The sequence below is a fragment of the Pseudochaenichthys georgianus genome, chromosome 3, assembly GCF_902827115.2.
Source record: "Pseudochaenichthys georgianus chromosome 3, fPseGeo1.2, whole genome shotgun sequence".
Classification (NCBI taxonomy): Eukaryota; Metazoa; Chordata; class Actinopteri; order Perciformes; family Channichthyidae; genus Pseudochaenichthys; species Pseudochaenichthys georgianus.
In genome coordinates, this window is record NC_047505.1 from 35,916,806 (window position 1) to 35,937,517 (window position 20,712).

The 20,712-nt window shown below is 40.8% G+C and overlaps 1 protein-coding gene across 2 annotated transcripts; it reads right to left on the reverse strand.

Annotated features, from left to right (window-relative positions):
* Window positions 1–115: 115 nt before the first annotated feature.
* On the reverse strand, window positions 116–19,858 carry mrvi1 (murine retrovirus integration site 1 homolog). 2 transcript variants are annotated; one of them, XM_034111187.2, is made up of 21 exons: window positions 19,807–19,858; window positions 12,669–12,887; window positions 10,935–11,035; window positions 10,788–10,849; window positions 9,703–9,867; window positions 9,433–9,510; window positions 9,290–9,339; window positions 9,028–9,084; window positions 8,256–8,711; window positions 8,075–8,153; window positions 7,550–7,670; window positions 7,354–7,384; window positions 6,019–6,159; window positions 5,680–5,811; window positions 4,275–4,425; window positions 3,954–4,003; window positions 3,335–3,481; window positions 2,723–2,784; window positions 1,951–2,073; window positions 1,498–1,626; window positions 116–1,026 (listed from the first exon to the last, which is right to left on the reverse strand). In XM_034111187.2, the coding sequence occupies exons 2-21, from the start codon at window positions 12,738–12,740 to the stop codon at window positions 864–866; spliced, it is 2,370 nt and encodes a 789-aa protein (XP_033967078.2). In that variant the 5' UTR covers window positions 12,741–12,887; window positions 19,807–19,858; the 3' UTR covers window positions 116–863. The 2 variants fall into 2 exon arrangements, with proteins under 2 accessions (XP_033967078.2, XP_071062974.1); XM_071206873.1 differs by lacking the exon at window positions 19,807–19,858 and adding an exon at window positions 18,365–18,606.
* Window positions 19,859–20,712: the final 854 nt, after the last annotated feature.

A 20,712-nucleotide genomic window follows, 5' to 3' on the forward strand; every position in this document is an offset into this window, starting at 1 on the left:
TAGCCATAGGCACATCATGCTTTCCCCAAAAAATGTGATGGAAAAAGATGGAATTTAGCGACAATCTGCTTTGGTGCATCCTACATTATATCTCGCATTAGAAATCACTACAATCTGCTTTCAGGCACCTTTATTTAAAAGGTGAAGTGGCAGAGCATAACATCCACAAAGAACAAACAACACAGGTAGGCACACATGTGCAAATAAGATAAAAATAAGACTCATGCCGTCTAATCAAAGAAAATCTTTCAGTGCTCTGAAGACACAATACAAGATGGCACAACGTGGACCATCAGCTGCAAAATATTGCACTTTTGAATGTGTGTAAAGTATTTAAATACACATTATAGAAATTGAACAAAAACATTAAAACATTCCTTTACTTTCTAAATCTTTAAATATTAATTCAAAGTCTCTCAGCGGCATTATTATCTATTGGACCTGAGAGAATATACTTAAACATTAGAGTGCAGATACAAATATTCACTTTTTCTACAGCGGCATTAATGGAAAGTACCCAAACCAGACGATATTCTCACTTATTAATCTAATTTAAATATATATTATCACACTGTATAATTGGTCCCTAAACAACACTCCTCTTTTTTATCGCTGCGTCAAACAATCTGACAAGTCTTCAATTGAAATAAAATCATAACTGAATTCTGTTTACTAAGACAGAGGCAACATGATCCAAAACCAAGCCTCCCAAAACATCTTAGCCCCTCGAGAGTCAGAGTCATGGATTCAAGTGAGTCCAATGTGAAGATATGGTGAACTGACAGATGGATAACCGCCTCGGTTTTCTGTGATGGTGTTCTTTGGTTGTTCTGCTACACTCAGTCCAAAGATCTCGTCCCTGCTTACGTGTCCTCACGTCTTTTGTAGTAGTCACTGAAGAAGGTAAAAATACTGATAACCAGGCACATCCCCACAAACAATGTCAGGGCGACCCAGAGAAGACGCCGACTCAAGGGAAACTTGGGCCAAAAGCGACCAAGAAGAACCAGGACCTCCTCCATCCTCCTGCGAAGATAATGAACTCATACAGTAAGCATGTGATATTCAAATTCCTGTCAACAGTTAAACATGGCAGATACGCATCTTAAGGTTTACTGCAGCAACAAACTGGCTGTAAATCATCAAAGAGATCCATGTGTTGGAAAGATACTTATACTTAAACTGAAAAGTTATTTGTACATTTGAAGATTGGTAAAGGTAATTATATACGTGTTGTCATAAAGAACAGGACAGTTACATTTCATTTCACCCTTTCCTTGTAAAATTAAATAGTTTCCACAGTCACTAATGTTTACCAACAGGACACGTGTGTGACCATGAACTTTCTGCAAGTGGCTATTGAAGAAATATATATCTTTGGTTAAGCAATTCACATAAATACTAATAAGGATGTCTGCCACTTTACATTTGTACTTGAATGCAGAAACCTGAGAGTTGTGATGTGCCACTTCCAGTACAGATTCAGATTCAGTTTACCTGCTCGTCCTTCTCTTCTTTCCGCTCTCTTCATCCTTATTTTTGGATACAAGCAATTTCTCTGCAGCATTTTCCTCTTCCTGCTTTTCCTCCTGGAGCACTTTGCTTTGCTTGAGTCCCTCTTGGTAACTGAGTAGGAAATAGTCAAATGTAACCAAGATTTAAGGGGTATAATAATATGAATATGTCCTACTGCAGAAATAAATGAAAGTCTCAGTCTTCCTAATCATGTTATTGTAGTGTGTGTTATGTTATATAATGCTGTTATTGATTTGATGTGTTTTACAGTTTTGTATTTGTATCCCCCTAAATCTCAAGGGGCTTTCAATAAATTAAAATGATATACACCTGCACAACCACAACAAAACGAATCATACATGTGGTGAGTTATGCTGAGCAACAACAGTGTCATCACACAGAGTGTTTGTGTGTAGTTAAGGATGGAGGTCTCACCCTTTATTATACGTCTCCTCCTCCATCTTTGCCTTGAGCTCGGCTCTGATCTCGGCTCTGATCTCCTCTAAGTTGACTGGAGGCTTGGCCGGCTCACTTTCCGGCTCCGACACACTCTTTCCACTGCATTGTTTCGGATGGGAAAGAACAGTCAGCCTTGGGTTAGACAATTGGAGCGACGTTGTAAAACTGCGAGGATTGGACATTTAGGTTCCATCACAAAACTGTGGCCTTGTTTTACAACGGACGAGCTGCAGCACTGACACCTTCACAGACATGGAGAGTACAAAGGAGAAATGGAGCAGGCACTTTGCACATTTGTTATTACTATTCTCGTCTCCTCACAGAGCATCTAGACACTTCACTTGAGCGCTCCACTCAGGCGCTCTTTATAACCAGGATATGATGGGGGCCTTGTGCCTGGACTTTGTCAAACTCTTTGCACAAATGTTTAGATTATGGCCTCTGCATAGCATATCCATCAACTGCAGCAGGGATAGATTATTTTGTACGCAGTCAGGGATATATTCCTCCCACTGGGGCCTTCTCTGCGCAGTGAAACACATCCTGAAGGTCACACAAACAAGACAAAGGTCCCACTGCAGCACTAAATGCTTTTGATAAGAATTATTTGGAGTTCAAGCATTTTGTGGTCCATTGTTTTAAGGACTATGTGGGGACCTTGGGAAACATGGAAAGGTATGTGAACATACAGTACATTCAGTCATGTGTGTATGTGTGTGTAAGCAAAATATTATTACATAAAACATACCATTCTGCTGCTGGTTGTGCTGCCTCTGAGGGAGCGTTGGCTTTCACACCATTCGCTTCACACTAAAGACGAGGAAATCAGAGAATTGTATTGCCTTATAACAATAATATACAATCAAAAGATGAGATCAAAGTATTAAAATCCATGGTACCATTACCACAATGTAAAAATAATGTCTTATAGTTAACTGTATGTATCAAAAGTAAAGTACTTGTGTGACTGCAACAACATTATATATGATGTTATTATTGTTAATGCTGATGCATAAATGGTTAAGCAGCACTTAATTGTTGCGGTTTTTGGAGGTGGAGCTCGTTTTAACTATTTTATATATTTAATTTGTTTTGTTTTTCAAAGTTCCAAAGTGTCGTTAGAGAGAAAAAGAGAAAAAGTAAAAACATTCAAATTTCTACCTATCCATTTTGAAATAAAAAGAAAAACCTAAATAAGAATTGCTGTCCTTTAAGTGAACCCCTTGGTAAGCAAGAGAGATGACTTCTAAATAACCCATTGTATAAAAGTGATGTTCAGCAGTTTATGGAGTGTGTGTCACTACCATCAATTCTTGATATGTAATTTCCTATCATTTCCCGACAGGACAGGAAGACCTACCAGGACAGGAAGAGCAGCATTTGTGATGGGTCCCGTGCTGGGGCCCATGTTGAGGCCCGGGAAAGCTGTGGCTGGGGTCTGACCCGGGATGTTGAGGAGGTTAAACTTAGGCACCACCGCTACGCTCACCCTACGTCTTGGCAGAGCCTAGTGAAGAAAGGGTGAAAGGGAGGCAGAACATGTGTCAGTGTGGAAATAAGATGATTTGGGATATACATTTCAGGTGTGATGAACTCACTGAGAGAAGAGCATATTTCATACATTATACAGGTAACTCAAAAATAACTTTGAACACAAGACGGAGGCAGATACGTGGTGCCTATGTCAGCATTCTAAATCAAGACAGTAAATGTTATACCTGCCTAGCATTAGCTTGTTAGCTCAGCCGTTGTGAGCAAATCAGAGAGTCATGGCTGCAGGCTTTTACTTATATGACAAGATAAACACAAAAATGTCTTGTTTTAACTGACTTAAAGTTGAAAAGATAACTCAGAATCAGCATACTTTTTCAGAATCAGTAGAATCATTTTTATTATTAAATTAACAACTATAAACAAAGAGAAACTGCAAATATATTTCAGCACTCAAAATGATCCCGCTGAAAAAATAGCATGCTTACCTTTCCCAGGGTGAGGGACATTGATCTTGATGGCCGTGGAATTCCATCATCTTTATAAAGAAACACAGAATACAGCAATGCATGAGCACAAAAAACATTCATTTCATGCTGATATCATTACCAAAGCTGCAGTGAAGCTGCTCAGTGCACAGTGTTAGGATATTCCAGTTACAGTGGAAAGTGCCCTGATGAAATTATTCATGTAGAGCAAGGCAGCAAATGAGGATAAAAAAGATGCATAAATAAAGTCTACGTATTTTTCCTTGACCGGCTTTAAAAATAGTGTTATCCTCTGTGTGTTCCTGTGCAGCGCAGTCTTACCTCCAGTGTCAGCGGATGGGCCGTAGCGGATTGAGTTCTGGTTGGCCAGCTTCTTAAACTCCATCAGCTCTGCGTGGTCTTTCTCATAAGTCCTCTTCAGATTTTCCACATATTGCATCATGACCTCAGTGGCCTTGTTCATGCGTTTCTCCTGTTGCGCAATAAAAAGTAATCAGTACAAGCACAGAGACTTTAAAAAACTAAACAAAACCCAATCTATTTTTTACCCAGGATTAATTATGAACATAAGGTTGCCCAATACTATACCAAGACTATATGTGAGATGAATCCTGTCCTCTTTGGTACTAACTGCCTAACACCACATCCAGCAGACACAGAGCAATATTAACTGGCTTTTGTTTTGTTTCCTGGTTTAATGGTTTGGTCTACCTAACCAAGTATCCGTCTCTCGTTCAACTTTCTTCATCAACAATATCCAAGTTTGCAGCCTTATTAGTTTATTATTTTCCTTTTCCTTTACAAAGTCCCACCCCGGCCCTGTACACCATGCTAAATGTATGTCTGCATAAAGCTGAGTTATGATCGGTCATAATAACACAGAATTTGGTGATGATTAAATAGTTTACAGTGAGATGTACTCCCATACTTTTGGCCATACTCACGCAGCCCTACAAATGAATTGAGATTTCCACACAAATGTTATTTAGCAAGTGTGCAGAGCAGTGATGATTTAAAAAAGCAATTTGAAGGTTGGATATTTGTAAACCTTTTTTTGTGTATGTATATTAATAATTTAAGATGTAAATGAATTCCAGTTTTTTGGTAGTACTTCCTATTTTTATTGTGACATTTGGTGGCATCAATGTGTGCATTTGATACAGATAATGGAGCAGTTGCTTTTGGGCCACAGTGTATATCCCTTAAGGTCAAATAATGAGATCCTCGACCTCCGCCCCCCCCTCACACTTCCACACAGAGCCCCCCCACATATCAAATCCCAACTTAACCCCTGCATACATCCATGTTATTATTTGCAGTGTAGAGGACTTCGAGTGATCTGAATTGGATCACATGTTATAGGAGACTTAATTACTCTGCAATTTATAGAGCTGTATAATTAGACTGTTATTAAAAGATGGGCAGTGTTTCAAGGAAAACAAAAAGAAAGGCCATAATGAATGAGGGGTTTGGGATGATAAATAGCCAAAGACTTTAGTACTGCAAAAACAATATATTTTCTCTCCACTAATGTTTGCTTGGGCCAGCACAAGACAACATAAAAAACATCCCAATATTTTTTGTAAATGCTGCCAAACAGACAAACTGGTCTTTAGACATCCAGAGGGAGACAGTATCTTTACTGATCTTTTGCACTTTATTTTTACACACTTCAGCGTTCTTTTTTATCTGTCACTAACATTGGTATGCATTTGTGTAACTGCACCTGTCGAACTGCTCCAACGATCTCTGATCTGCTGGAGAGCCTCGTGGCCAATCGGTGCAGCACCGCTAACGTCTCGATTAATCGCTGGAAGGCCTCACGCTGCTCCAGGTTCTGCCACTGTGGCGACGAAACCTGCAAGAAAGACAACAACATCTCTCTCAGGAAAACTAAGAGTACATCAATGTCCCATTTTGCACCTGGGATTGGACTCGAACAAGATAAATATTTACAGTGGGACACTTCCAGGAAACATTAAGGAGATGAACGAGCCCTAAAGACCCAGAGGGAATTCCTCTCCTTTGGTTTATATAATATCAGCTGCTGTTTTCGAGGGCTGACCTTCAGCGCTCCTTTGAAATCTCCTAGCTCTCTCTCTGTCTCTTCCTCCGTCAGGTTTCTCTCCCTCTCCGCCTGTTTGAGCCGCATCTCCAGAGTGTAGTTGTCATTACGAAATGCCAGTGACAGCTGGACAAATGCATTCTGTGGGGAGAAAGTCACGGCAATGTAATACTCAGAAAGGCACATTACATAGCAGAATAAGATGAGATGCTGATAATGAACGCACAACAACTCAGAGGAATAAATCAGACAGAATCAATTGAAAAAAGGTCTCCCATATTGCACCACACAAACACACACAGAGGCTTAATGGGAGACAACGTGTGAGGGCGAATCGAGCATGGGGAACAAGCTGTGATTCTGACATTTGACCTCTGGATGTTTTGCTGCGTTGATCAAAGCCAGTCTGCAGATTTCCAACGTACATGGGCCACGGCTGAGAGGAAATATATGACCTCTGACTGTCCTGATCCAGACGCTTCCCAGAGGGATCAGCCAGAGTGGCTGCAGCCCGAGCTCGACAGCATCACGAATGTTTGCATTTTCTCCACAGGAAATCACTCTGAGGTCTGATCAGGAGCAGAAAAAACTCTTTCCTGCTCAGATAGCATCGCTAAACTCAGGCAGGCAATTTGCACGTAGGTGTCATTAACTTCTTTAGAAACAAATCAGTTTATTATGAACATGGGACTACTCTGCTTGAAGTAAACAGATTATTGTTGGCAGTCAAGTTTATGACCCATTGTATGGTGACAGTTAATTACTGAGGAGTGTTTCGAAGGCGGAAATTAGATTGAGAGTATTACATTGATTGTAGCACATTAAAAACCAGATAAGGGATTTATTTTTGATATAAAATAATTTAAGTTTAGTTGAATCAGTATCTAGCTATTATTCAGGGTTTTATATACTGTTCTGTACAGCAACAAATCAATTAACAAGCAATACAAGTTAGAGTAGTTTAGCATAATGACTATAAACGCCAATTTAGCCTGGCTTTGTCCAAGTGCAACATCACCACCTACCTGCTCAAAAGCTCACTAATCAATTTTATTTCGCTTGTGCAACCTGTATAAAAACCAGTTGGAAGATCTGGCACATATCTCCACCATAAAACATCAAATTGAATTTTTTTATCCAACACAGTTTAAAAAAACAAATATAACATGTGCATTAGTGAGCTAATTACCCGCTTCTATCTACCTTTCCCTCTAACTCTCTGGAAGCAAAAAAAAACATCAAGTATAGCATGCAAGCAGAAATTACACTTTCAATCTTGAATCATGAACGCAGAGATGATGTGTATAGATCAGCCACAGACTGTTGGATACCAACCTCAACTTCTTTTTCAGTGAGAGGGGGGGCACTGGAATGAAATCAAAGATGAACTGTTAGTATGGTGAGTAATGGCAATATGGTATTTGTACAGTGATATTAGGAAGTAGGAGGGTTATTCTGCAGTGATGAGATTTTTAAGAAAAGAAGGCAAACAATTAAAGTTAACTTAAGCAGCTGTTAGTTGGTTACACACCAGCCTGGTAGACCTCGGTGGAGTTTAAGTTTTCTCAGCATCAGATCTGAAATGTTTGGCATGGAGTCAGTCTTCTCCTTTGCCTCTTCATTACTGACTGAGTTTGGAGAAGCTGGAGGACCTGCAGACACATTTTTGCATAAATCATTTATAGAAAAAGGTGTTTTTGCAGTTTTTAATGAAGTAATTTGAGACAGCTTTATCTCTTTCCAATCCCACAACAAAAATACATCACATCATCTCCTCATTTCTTCTTCCACAGGTGGTGTGTGGCTCACACACTTTAACAATCATGCCATCTGCTGATGGAAAGTGAAAACAGCATGTATTTCTTTTTGAGGCTGCCAGTAAATGGGTGGCACAGAGGGAAACAAAAACAAGAACAGATCCTCATCATCATTTTCTGACTGGAACAGATTTCCCCTCTGATTCAGGAAGTGCCCATCCTAGTCGACATTGCTGAATGTACTGCTGGAAGTTTTTTCTTTCTTAAACGGATTAGAGGGAAAAAACAAGGACTGTTACCTTTTTCCTGTTCAGCTGCTTCACTCAGGTCTGCTAACTTTGATCCGACAATGCTTTGGTTACGCATCAGCTTGTGCTCCTGTATACACAAACACCCACGGAAGAACAAGGCATTTACACATCATCTTACAGAAGAGGCCTCTGACTACAAAAGCAGTAATGACAGTCCATTGTGTCTTACCTCTCTGAATTTAGACAGCTTCTGTACACTCCCCTGCTGGCCGGGGAGGTCCTTGTACCCGGAGGATTTGAAGGCAGCATCCCTGGGCTTGTCTGAGAAGGTATCCTCCGCTGTGGGAGGGAAACTTGGGGCTCCGTTCCTCGAATTAAGGGTGCCTACAGTATCCCAGGAAACAGCCCTCATAAGAGGAGGGAAGGCCCCGATGGTCTTGATCTCTGCCGTACAGGGGGCCTGTTGAGTAGGGGGTCGGGGGACGGGCTTGGCCACCCCTGTGGCTGGGGTCTGGTTGGGGTTTCGGCCTGGACCAGGTCCCTCATCTGTTTTACCGACTGCTGGAGGACTCTTAGGTACAGCGGGGTCACAGTTCTCCTTCTGAACAGCAAAACGAGGCGTCAGAGTCCCCGAGGAAACTTTCCTCTTCTCAGAGGGCTTCCAGTCCACCAACAGCCTGTTGCCCTGAGGTGAGCAAGGTCATAGCTTTTATTAATTAATTCAGAATAAATGTTTAGTTAACATATATAGGTTTGTGTTTAAAGGTAAGTCATTTTGAAGTCACTCATGGATTATCTCACTGCATATAGTGCTAATCTTAGGTCAAAAGGGACTGTCTTTCTCTCAGAGTAGTGCTGCTGTACACATTCACTTAAAGTAAGTAACACAATAAACAATTATTTGTTTGTGAGCTCCTTTATCGAGATGAATTAACTTTTTGAGGATACTAAAGTCACTAAGAACAAAAACAAATCCATAATGTCTGTTCACAATATCTCACCTCGTGATCTTGTGTTGCCGGTTCTGTCTGCTCTCGCAATGAAGACAACTCCTGATGCTACAAGAGAGGACAACAAAGCAATTTTCTGTGGTCAATAAATATGACTCCAACCTTAAAAAAAGGGAAGTTCAGAACAGTGCCAGTATGAATTGTGAAAAAAGAGGTTGCGTAACAAATATCAGCACTACAACCCATCATTAGTGCAGGTTTTCTTTTGTTGTTGCAACTTTAATAATGTTAATGATAATAAATCATTCTTTACCTGCCCAGCTGACTGTGAGCTGACATGGGTTGCCTCTGTAGGTCCTACAGCTGAAAGGGCAGACAAAAACATTCTTGCAGACTCAAATTGCCAAAAAATAACAGGAACATAAGTAGAAACGCTCTAAGTATATAGCTTTATACCAGTTTGAGGAGCCACAGTCAATGAAGTGCTTCTAGAGGAACATGGAGAGGTCGACGGAGTTGGAGTTGGAGAGAGACCTGTGGGGAAAAAATATCAAACACACAATATTTTGAGATTAATGAGACATTATCCTTAACAGAATATTCTATTAACAGAATATAGGAAATAAGTTTACCAGAGAATGCTAAGAACTTTTTTTAATTAACTTTAACGTGTGTGTGTGTGTGTGTGTGTGTGTGTGTGTGTGTGTGTGTGTGTGTGTGTGACACCTGGTGGTGAGTCAGTGAGGGAGCGGCGGCCGCGGCGGGTCAGGAATCGGTCGCTGACCTTCTTGGCCTGCTGGAGCAGCTCCAGGTTCTTCTGTCGATCCTCCTCAGAGAGCTGCAGCTCCGGCAGCGGATCTTTCACCAGGTCGATCACATTACCGGTGCTGTCTGAGAAACACACACACACACACACACACACACACACACACACACACACACACACACACACACACACACACACACACACACACACACACACACACACACACACACACACACACACACACACACACACACACACACACACCACACACACACACACACACACACACACACACACACACACACACACACACATTTTGATTACATTTTTCTTTCTACATTTTGACATTCCATGTTAAAAGAAAAAAGGTTACAGGCATCAATGTTAACCAGATGGCTTGCTTGGCTTTGTGTAGACTTTTCAAATCTACACTTTTGAGCACAAGATTTTAACAAATTGGGAGTGGGATTTAACAGTTTAAAGTATCATGACAGTGGATCATTTACAAATGAATGCGAGCCAACAAATCATGTGATGAGGTTCAGCCAAGTCAGTGATGTTTTTTTCTCCTCCACTCCTCAGATGAGAGGAAAAGGGCAATCATCAAACGTAATTAAAGCTGCAAAAGCATGTGGGAGGACACCTCGACAGATTCCTATCCAATAACACTGACAACCAAACCAATGTTCTTGTGTAACCTCACAGCATAAGAGCAATACTTGTTTTTAATTATCGTTCTAAGGAATGTAAAAAACACATTTTAACAAAGTTAAAAATGTCCACTTAAATACAGTTCAACAATCTGTGAGTTCAATTTGTTGCTGGACTAAAGAAGATGTTGCCAATGATAGCATAAAAATTGCTCTCGTGGTTATCTTAGATCTTAGATCATTACAACTGCACAATGCAAGCTTGTGTGTGTGTGTGTGTGTGTGTGTGTGTGTGTGTGTGTGTGTGTGTGGTGTGTGTGTGTGTGTGTGTGTGTGTGTGTGTGTGTGTGTGTGTGTGTGTGTGTGTGTGTGTGTGTGTGTGTGTGTCTACCCACCCACTCTGGTGATAGGTCCTCCAGAGGAGTTTCTGGCCATGCGAGATCTGGGACTGTGTGGCCTGACAGGAAACAGAAACGACATGTCACTGTTTGGATCAAAAAAAGAAGAAACTATTTCAGTGTTTGAGATGCTGAGACAATTACCTGGTCTGCTCCAGAGGACGTCCATCTTGTTTGATAATAGTGGCCTGCTGTGGGTAGATGATGGTGGGGCCTGTCATGACGACAGCTCGACTCGGTGTAGACTGTGCAAAAAAAGAAATCCGGTGTATTGCAAAGTAGTGTGAAATACATTTGCTTTGGTGTGTTGGTGCATAACATACAAATATTTGGAGGTAAAAATGAAAGAGCAGAACAGTCAAGAAAAGTATTTGAGAACTGTCAAAAAACATGTCCAAGATAAAACAAGGTTCTAGCTAAACTGGCATTAGAGGAATGTTCTACATTCATGAAATACAAGTTTGTTAAGGAATATGCATTTTATTAAAAAAAATAAAACTAGGTTTGGAGAAACAGCTCCTCCACAAGGCAGTAAACATGCATTTATTGTGTCATAGAGGAGCATATATTTTGACGAACTTCAGTTTGTAGGAGGAACTCGCACTTCCATGAAGTATGGGGACTCACACAGATTTGTTATTGAATGGTCAACACTGAAGCAGCAGGGGCTGAGACTTCCTCTCTTTTGTGGGTCAAGCTTAAATGCTAGACCCTACATCTTACATAACGCAGGCTGTCTGTCCAGAGACACAACACACATGATACTGCTTTTTCCAAAGTTTAAGCAACAAACAATTTCAGTTTCAAACATAGCGAAGACTACACATCTTCTTGAACTATACGTTGTTCAATTCCTGTTTCATAAAATCCCAAATCCTGGTCCAACCATATAAGGTATGTAGTCAAGTAAACACAGACAGAGATCAAACAGAAGTTCCCTAAGAGCTGCTCTCAGCCTATCTTTGCATGACAATCCAAATAAAAGGATTCCTTCTGATGGTAATGCTGCACAAAGGCCACTGCTGTAGTGAAGGTGGATTTTTTTTATAGTGTTGGCATATGCCCTGAAGATTGAATTACACAGCTTCGTTATTTTCTGCAGAGATGTGTTATCATGCTCGGTGTTTATGAGCGACTGCGGCAGAAGACGATGTTCTCAGAGTGTTAACACTTTGCTCTCTAAAGAAGAGTTTGTTAAATCAACTTCTAAATTCGACCTCTTCAAAATTATATTGTCTATATTGTTGTTATCAGGTCAGTTTACCAAAATAAGGCAAATATGTAATGCCAATTGCTCTAACTGATATCTAGCCATCTTCCAGGTATGGTTCAAAATATATTCAAATGTATTTGAGTGAAATAAACCGTAACATTTGAAAGGATTGCTCCTGATTGGGTTGCCAAAGTTCCCAGATCCTATTTTAACAATTTTAACGATTATTTAAAAAATATATCAATGTGAACATCAACACTACAACAAGAAATAAAGCTCATTAAGTATTTGCTTAACTTTTATAAAGCCCAAAACTAAATCAGAAATGTGCCTGAAATGTTTAAATACATGGATGATTCATTATGAGAACAGGAAAAGTGGCCTTCAAAGACTCGTAGAATACCAATGAATCGTTGAGAATACAGATTCATTTTAAGATGATATTGACATTAACAAAAGATGGAGTTTCAAGCTTAGTGTTTGGTCACGCCAAAACTGAAAGCATCATTTTTAACTTTGAAACATATTTTTTAAGGACAGGCGTTTTTTTTAAGGTCTTCAGTAGAATTGATATAATCTCCTCATCAAAGCCAAATGGATTATTCAGAGTCAGATTGAATGCCCTCGCATGCTTTTTCCTAAAACAGAGTATGAGCTACACTCACTGTACTGGGAGAGCTGGAGGAACTGTCCATCTCTTCGGGAGAGTCCTCCTCTTCCTCGGGCAGGGTGGGCATGGTGGGGAGCAGAGGGGGGCGTGAGCGGGTGCTGGGGAACACAAAAGGTCTCTCAGCGGGGCAGGGGGCAGCACAGGACTCCTCGGGGTTATGATCACTCTGCTCTGAAGGAGATCCCTGCGGGAAGTGATCCTCCTCTTCCTGGAGCTGCAGGGTCATGCAGAGAAAGACACAATCACATGTATGTCATGCATGAGAAGACACATTACAAGTTTAGAGTAACTCTTTCTGAGCAGCAGGAAGTTATTGTCCATAAGCTTCTGATCTTTAAAAGGGGCCATATTATGCTTTTGGGGGTTTTCCCTTTCCTGTAGTGTGTAGTATATATAGGTTTGTGTGCATGTAAATGGTGTGCAAAGGCTAACACCCCAAAGTTCCCTCCAGGGAGTGTATCTCTCACACACTCTCCCCCTGCCTGAAATGCCTCCTTTGGACTCCTTTGTTTACTTCCGTAACATAATGACATCATCATAGTTACACTTGCGCTTCTATTGGCTAGCGCTCCAACACATTGTATGTGATTTGCTAAGGGGCGGGACATCTCTGAGCGGATGACTAATCACAACAGATCCGGCCAGCTAACCAATCAGAGCAGACTAGGCTCTGGTTTCAGACAGAGGCACAAAATACAATTCTGAAACCCCAAAATGTCTATAATAGGGCCCCTAAAAACACTGAATTATACATGAATGGAGAGATTCTCATGTTTTTCTAAGTGATCACAGCTAAAAAAGGAAATCCAATAATAGCCTTATTTCCATGTCTTGGAACAGCAGCTCTGGCCATTACATTGAGTAACAAAAAACCCTCTCAAGAGAAAATCTGTTTCCAATGAGAATATAAGGCTGCGGCCCCACGAGGACGAATTCGGTCGTTTGCGTTACTGTTTAGTGTCATATAGACCGTTCGGCCACACGAGGACGACCGAATATGGCACTAAACGACTGAGGAAACGACAACGGGTCCCAAGGTGGATAGAAATGCATACGCCACTCTCTGGGGGGTCAAACAGCTCCGTGTGTGCGCCCTATACGGACATTTTCAGATCACTGATAGTGATTGCGCAATAGCCCCGCCTCTCCCCACCTCTTCTGCTCACCTCCGCTTACCCCGCGCCAGTGCTGAAGTGTTTCGCCACCAACAACAACAACAACAACAATGGCGGATCGCAGAGTTGCTATCGTGCTCCGGACGCTATTGACCATGCTACAGTTGTTTGTGCAACATCTACAGCAATAATGATGAGGCAATAGCCCCGCCTCTCCCCACCTCTGCTGCTCACCCCCACGTCAAAGTAAACTGCACCCTGAATTCAGATTATTTATCTTTCTCTCGCGAGTGAAGTCTAATCTGACATGGCGGAGACACGCAGCTCTGCTCACCTGCAGCTCCTCCCTCTCCAGCAAAACACACACTTCAAGTCAGATCATCACCCTTAGCTATTTTAATTACCTCTCAAACTCCCTAAACTAGTTATAAATATGTTTATTTTTTATAGTCGGCCGGGTCACTGATTACTGGATGAGCTGCTGCATGAGACAGACACTGGCGCTGTCCGAAGAGAGGGAGGAAAAAGAGAGGCTCCGTGTATTTTATCATTATATTATATAGAGTCGTTATTCATTTGTTTTAAAGCTCAATAAATAACAAAGAAGACCTTTGACCGGCACTTTTATAATTTTGTCCGGAAGATTTCAACTTTAATACACACTGACTGGCGAAAAACTCTGCCCGGTTCCCTCGGCCCCCACCGCGGAGAATAAACAGAAGGGCAACCATGACAACCTTCTTCTTCGCTGCTTTTGTGGAGGAAGTTACAGCGCCACCTACAGGCTCCTGCATATGTACTGCAGCTTCTCCAGCGGTTGGAGCTAAACGGAGCGGTCTCGTGTGGGCAGACACTATCCGGATAATTATTGCATGTGGACGGAAGCCGTTTGCGATTGCGTTTGCGTTAATCTTATGCGTTTAGCCGTTTTCGTCCTCGTGGGGCCGCAGCCTAAGTCAAGCATAGTATACCATAATGGGAAAATGTTATGAAACATTAGCCATGTCATCAATAAGATACAGTGGGTTGCACTCTCTCCACCACCATTAGAAGCAAAGGAAGATTGGTTAATGCCTTGCCTTAGTCAAATTAATTAATTAGTTTCATTTATGCCATTAAATGCAACTATTCATGAAAGACCTAAGAGCACCTTAGTGACATTGTTTTCCTTAGAGCAGTAGAACTGCTAGGCTTGACGTGCCGCACATCTTGCAATTGTGCTGCATTTAAAATCCCAAAAATATCAACTTTGACCTTTCAAAGCCTTACCAGTGAGATAACACCTGTATGTGACATAGCAACTTTTTATTGATATATACAAGAGAAGTGCTGTGGAGCAATATTTTAACAAGTGGGTTCCCGTTTTGTTTTTGTCATTTAGTTATACATGCACACATGCAAGATAGTGGCCAACACAACCCACATCCTTTTCTGGATTGCAATCCTCTTATATAGATTGTGGGTAGTAGTAATGACAACTTTGCAAATGTTTGGTAAGAAACTCTGAATTGTAACATCACTAATGTTTAAAGCAATGTCACAGGTCTCTTTTTAACTTTGTAAATATATGTACTTATACTGTAAGAGAAAATGTAAGAGAAAAATATGCATTTAAGATATTGAAAATATGATTAGATTTTCCTAGATCCAAGAAGTAACTAGCAGCAATTTTATATTTTGTATTGATGCTCAGTAGAACAACAAATGAACGTGCACAGAGTTCTGCCTGCAACACGACTGATATAAACACAGATAGATATCTCTCTTGCCTGAGCCTGAAGCCAAAGGTAAGTATGTTGTTCTTCCCACACAGGGACTTTAATCAGGCAGGTACAGCACTCTGACTGGGATGCACAGGGTTTGTATACAAATCTGCTCTATTCAGAGTAGCTGCTCTCACAGGCTGACTGAGCTCCTGCGGGACTGTGTAAAATGAACAGAGGGAATGTATGAGAACATGTTGTGTAACACAAGCATGAAGATAACTGAGATGATAAATCATCACTGTACACTAAATGTTTTTAGCTCATCAACAGTGGGAATTTATTAAAGCTTAATTTATTAAAGTTTGAGGTTGAAGAGACTGACAGTATTATCATAACAACAGAGATGAGACCAGAGACTGAATAGAATTGGCCAAAGTACAACAAAATATGAGTGGTGTCAGAGGACTCTTAACAGCTGATGCAGCACTCAGCTACGAGGAAAAAGAAAATAACTGATCAATCACTAAACAGAAGAAACTGAAACACAGATGTATCTTGTTCCTACGATTCAAAACAAAGTCAGATGTGTTCATATATTTATACAAGAATGATCAGCATTACTGGATCATGTTAACATGCATGCAATCTGAACACCATCTGTCCAAATAATATGTTGGTGAAATATTATATTTGCCAAGACAAATATGTTCAAATATCTCCCAAATCAGAAACAAAGGCTGGTATGTGGTATATTGATATGTAGCAGGGATGAAACTAACATTCAGGAATGAAACCAACAATTATTGTCTTTAGGAATCATTTTGATAATAAGAACTATATCCATAATTTGTTAGCATCTTATCATTCAAAGCAACATCTTGTTTCCCGCTGAAAATACAAATACTTACAAAATTACTAAAACATTTATTCAATTGAGCAAAATTTGCAGATTCATTTTTGTTCTATTTACAAATCAAGTAAATGAATAATCTAGCTGATCAATTCAGCAGCAGTTAAACTAAAGAGAAAGAAAAGCGGATGACTTAATTTAGTTAAATATTATGTGTGCCCGCTGTTTGAACCTTTGTTTGAAGTTACAGCTCCTTCCTTTTTAGTAACAAATTCATGCAAATCTAAGAGCAAAACCCTTTAAAGGAGCACTGTCTGCACAAACTATCGAGAGGGGTTAGTGTGCCGGATGCTAATGTCACCCGTTTGTTTGGTCTTACCGAAAATAGAAAGATTTACATATGCATGTCCAGCACAGACGTGGCTATGTTTTTGCAGGCGGTGCAGATGATGAATAAGGCGTGAAGGCAAGTGAACGGTGCAAAGAATAATTGGTTATTTCAGAGGTACGGCATGCACTTAACAAAAGGACAAATGTTTTGTGAATACTGGGCCAGAATATGCAGTGTGCTGCTCAGTGTCATCACAAACATGACACGTTCTTGGGAAAATATTGGGACAGAACGGCTGTGAGTCACTTGGGAGGAAATGGGTTGTTTAACTGTCCCCCAGCGTGCTGCGAGAATATTTCCTGACTACAAGAATCCTGTTTTATAGCATCAAATTCACTTCTCTTTCTCAGCCTGCAGTAGTGTTAAGTATAGAGTAATCAACACTCAAAATCTCATCTAGCCGGTGAACTGTAATCTCAGTCTACTTCTTCTGTGATTATTCATCAAATGAGAGCACAAGTCAACTTCAAGTGTGTACTGCATATATAAATACGAGAGTGAGTCATCAAATACTTCTTACATGATTACCTAATTGCCCCTGGAGTTCAGAGCGGCTTTAGTAACAACCACCTGTCTTGATTTGAACAACTACTGAATATTAATTTCTTTTTATGTAACCCCTATTATTATTCCGCCAATACTCGACTTTTTCCACAGCTGTAAACACTCTGTCTTGTCTCCTAATATATGCCACATAAGGAGAAAAAAAAAATCAGAGGTGCTACAAATAGTTTGTATTTTCACGGCTATGTCGGTTTTTCCATTTCTTAGGAAAAAACGTCTAACAAAACCTTGCAGATGCAGCTCAATAGTCCTTTGAGGAGATTATCCTGCAACAACGCTGCCATCCTGTAGGGCAGGAGGCTCGACGGTTCAGACGGTTTCCCCCTAGCACACCATGAGACTGAGATAAATATTGCAGAGTAATTGAATCACTCAGATTGTTTCCTGTTAGGGGAACAGGACAGAACATACAAGCCTGAACACAGACAGCCCCTGCACTAATCCTCAACCTCAGTGATGTTCTTATAGTTGACACTCATCCTTTAAAATAAAACATATTTGTCCTTTAAAACCATTACATTCAGGATTAACTTCTCATTGCTGGCAGGCCTAGCTGTCTTCTCCCTCAGAGGAAGACAAGGGGACCGGCACCCTCCTCCCCTTCTCTGTTACATAAGCCCACTCCCTCAGATTTGTTTAAAATGTGGTTGTGTGAAGCACGGAGTATAGGGCCAGCAGAGGAAGTGGTTGCTACAGAGCTACAGTACGAGATAACAGGACAGAGGAAGTGTGCGAAAGACATAAAACAATTGTTGCACAGAGAAATGTACATTCAGATGAGAAAGTAGATAAATCCACTGATTTGGAAACACACACAGAGAAGACAGATGAGATGAGACAGAGTTTCACTTGCAGACAAACATTACATTATGTAAGCTCACCCCAGCAGCCACAAGTCAGACCGACAACTGTTGAAAGGTAAACAATAACCGTCTTGCACTAGTTTGACGCAGTACCAGAGACACCAACGGAGGACTGAACCTGCATCTCCTGAAACCATCACAAACTAAGAGCCCACAGCTCCACGCAGCACATGAACCTGTCCACACAGAACACGTACTTTACCTGAGTCTACCACCAGCGCTGTGGAGAAACACTCACTCCCGCTGATCCCTCCAACCTACAGTGCCTTCCCACAGCCAAACTGTCACTTTCAAACTGGCCTTTCCTCAGAAATCTCCTCTATCCTCTGGGCTTGTGCTTCCTTCTCCCGTCCCCTCTGTTCCATGCATGTCTTTTTTCAGCAGCAGCCTCTCTTTCACTCCTGGGAGCTTTGACCATTTAAGGAGAAGGGCTCCGTATGCCTCTTTGGGCTGCTGTGGAGTGTGTGTGTGTGTGTGTGTGTGTGTGTGTGTGTGTGTGTGTGTGTGTGTGTGTGTGTGTGTGTGTGTGTGTGTGTGTGTGTGTGTGTGTGTGTGTGTGTGTGTGTGTGTGTGTGTTCTCAGGCTGCTGCTCCACTGATCATCCCTCAACTAAATCTTGAAGAAAGTTATAAAAGTTTGTTATTTTTTTCTGCAGGATTTGTTTTTCTTATCGTAGTGTGGGAGCAGTAGGAGACTAGTTTATGTGTTGTTGTAGGAAAGGGCATGTTTATGAGAGATGGATAGATTTTAACCGTCTGATATGTGTTTACTCTGCGGACTGAGAGGAATCCATGCAACCACTCCTGAGCTCTTGAAGTTGACTATATTGTTTGGTAAACTGCATTGTCAAACCTTGCACCGTTTGCGTTACTTTTTAGTGCGGAGAGATTTGGGTTGTAAGTGCTGTGATCATCCTGGTTGTTGTGGGGGATAAAGAGCACAGCACACAGAGTCACTTTGTTTGGAGCAACACAGCTGATGTTCACAGTGAATTACAGCATCACAGTTTGCATAAATGTGAGCTGAAAAACTGATGTGCTAAAATTGGAGAAAGAAAGTTAATCAAAGAAACAATTTGTGCAAAACGTCAGATGTTTTTTTGTTGAGTTCAACTGGAGTGAAGATTTTGTTTTAAGTAATTTAGACATTGAAGTTGTGTTGTTTTACCAATACATCTTTTTTTAAATACTCTGTGGCAAGTAAAAGCCCTGCATTCAAAAGCTTAGTTGAGAACGTAATCTTATTGTTTGACTGTTGTGACTACCAGCTGGTTGAGGTGAAGATAGTTTTAACTGTTGTACAATAAAGTAGTTTCACAAGCGAGTCACACAAAAAAGAGGTAGTGAGATGATCACCGGTAGAGCAAAAACAACCTGTACCTTACGAAGTCTTTATATCTGTTTACAGCTAAATAACAATGTGCTATAAAGCATTTACTCATTGTTTATACAATCCATATACATTCTCAGTTGGTGGATTATTTAGCATGGGCTGGTTATTGTAAGAATGTCAATATAAAGTTATTCCTAAATCATTAAGACACAAAAACAACCAACACATCAGGTATGGAGTCCTGCCTCTACGTACTAAATATTTGATCATATTTATCACATAGTACTGCTGTGGAGCAGGAGGGAGTCTTACCTCGCTGCAGCCGCCTCGTCCTGTGCCACCTGTTGGAGTCAGAGCACAGACACACAGTGAAAACAACTGATTTGCATTTAACAGGAAAGCATTCGCAATGCAAATTTCACGAGACGGTTTAAAAAAAAAAAGTGGGTGTCAGGGAAACAGAATGAAAAAAAGACAAACGGGAAGACACAAAGGGTTTATTTATTTATCGGTCCTATGTGGTTGATACTGGCGTCGAGATATTCATCTGATTTGCTGAACTACTGTAATTCTTGTTTCAGGAAGTATCTCAACCCCCCCTGTCCACCTCTATTACCAGGGGCAACAATAACCTGGCAACCATCTCAAATACATGAGGTGCTTGATCCGCTGGTTGAAAGCTCTTGGCCCAAGTTAAGGCTATTGTGTCGACTGCTCTAGGAAAAGGTTGGAGATATTGTGATACCGAGCAAACGGCTTAACACCAGTGACTTTGTGTAAAGCACCATTAGAGCTGTGCAGCAATGTGACACTTTGGTGATTAAATAAACCAGTAATACTCAAGGATAAGGGGATACAGAGTTTTTTTTAGCTTTGGTTGGGCAATTTCAAAAACGTTTGACTTTTGCACAAATTAAGCTTTTAAGGTAAACAGCTTTTAGCAGTCAGACGGTAATTACAAACGAATTGATCATGGAGAAATTAATGCGATAAACATGTACAGCAGATTCTTTGAAGTGTTTTTGGCAGCTTCTTCTACACTTTTTCATAATTCATCCTTATTTTCATGACGGAAACTTTTTTCTCTCTACACTTCTCTCCACTAGCAATGTTCAACCTCAGCACAACTCAATTTGCAATCCAGCTACAGTATATCTTGGTATTTCCACCTTTCTGTAATTTATGGATTCTCGAACACACACACACCATGTATACATT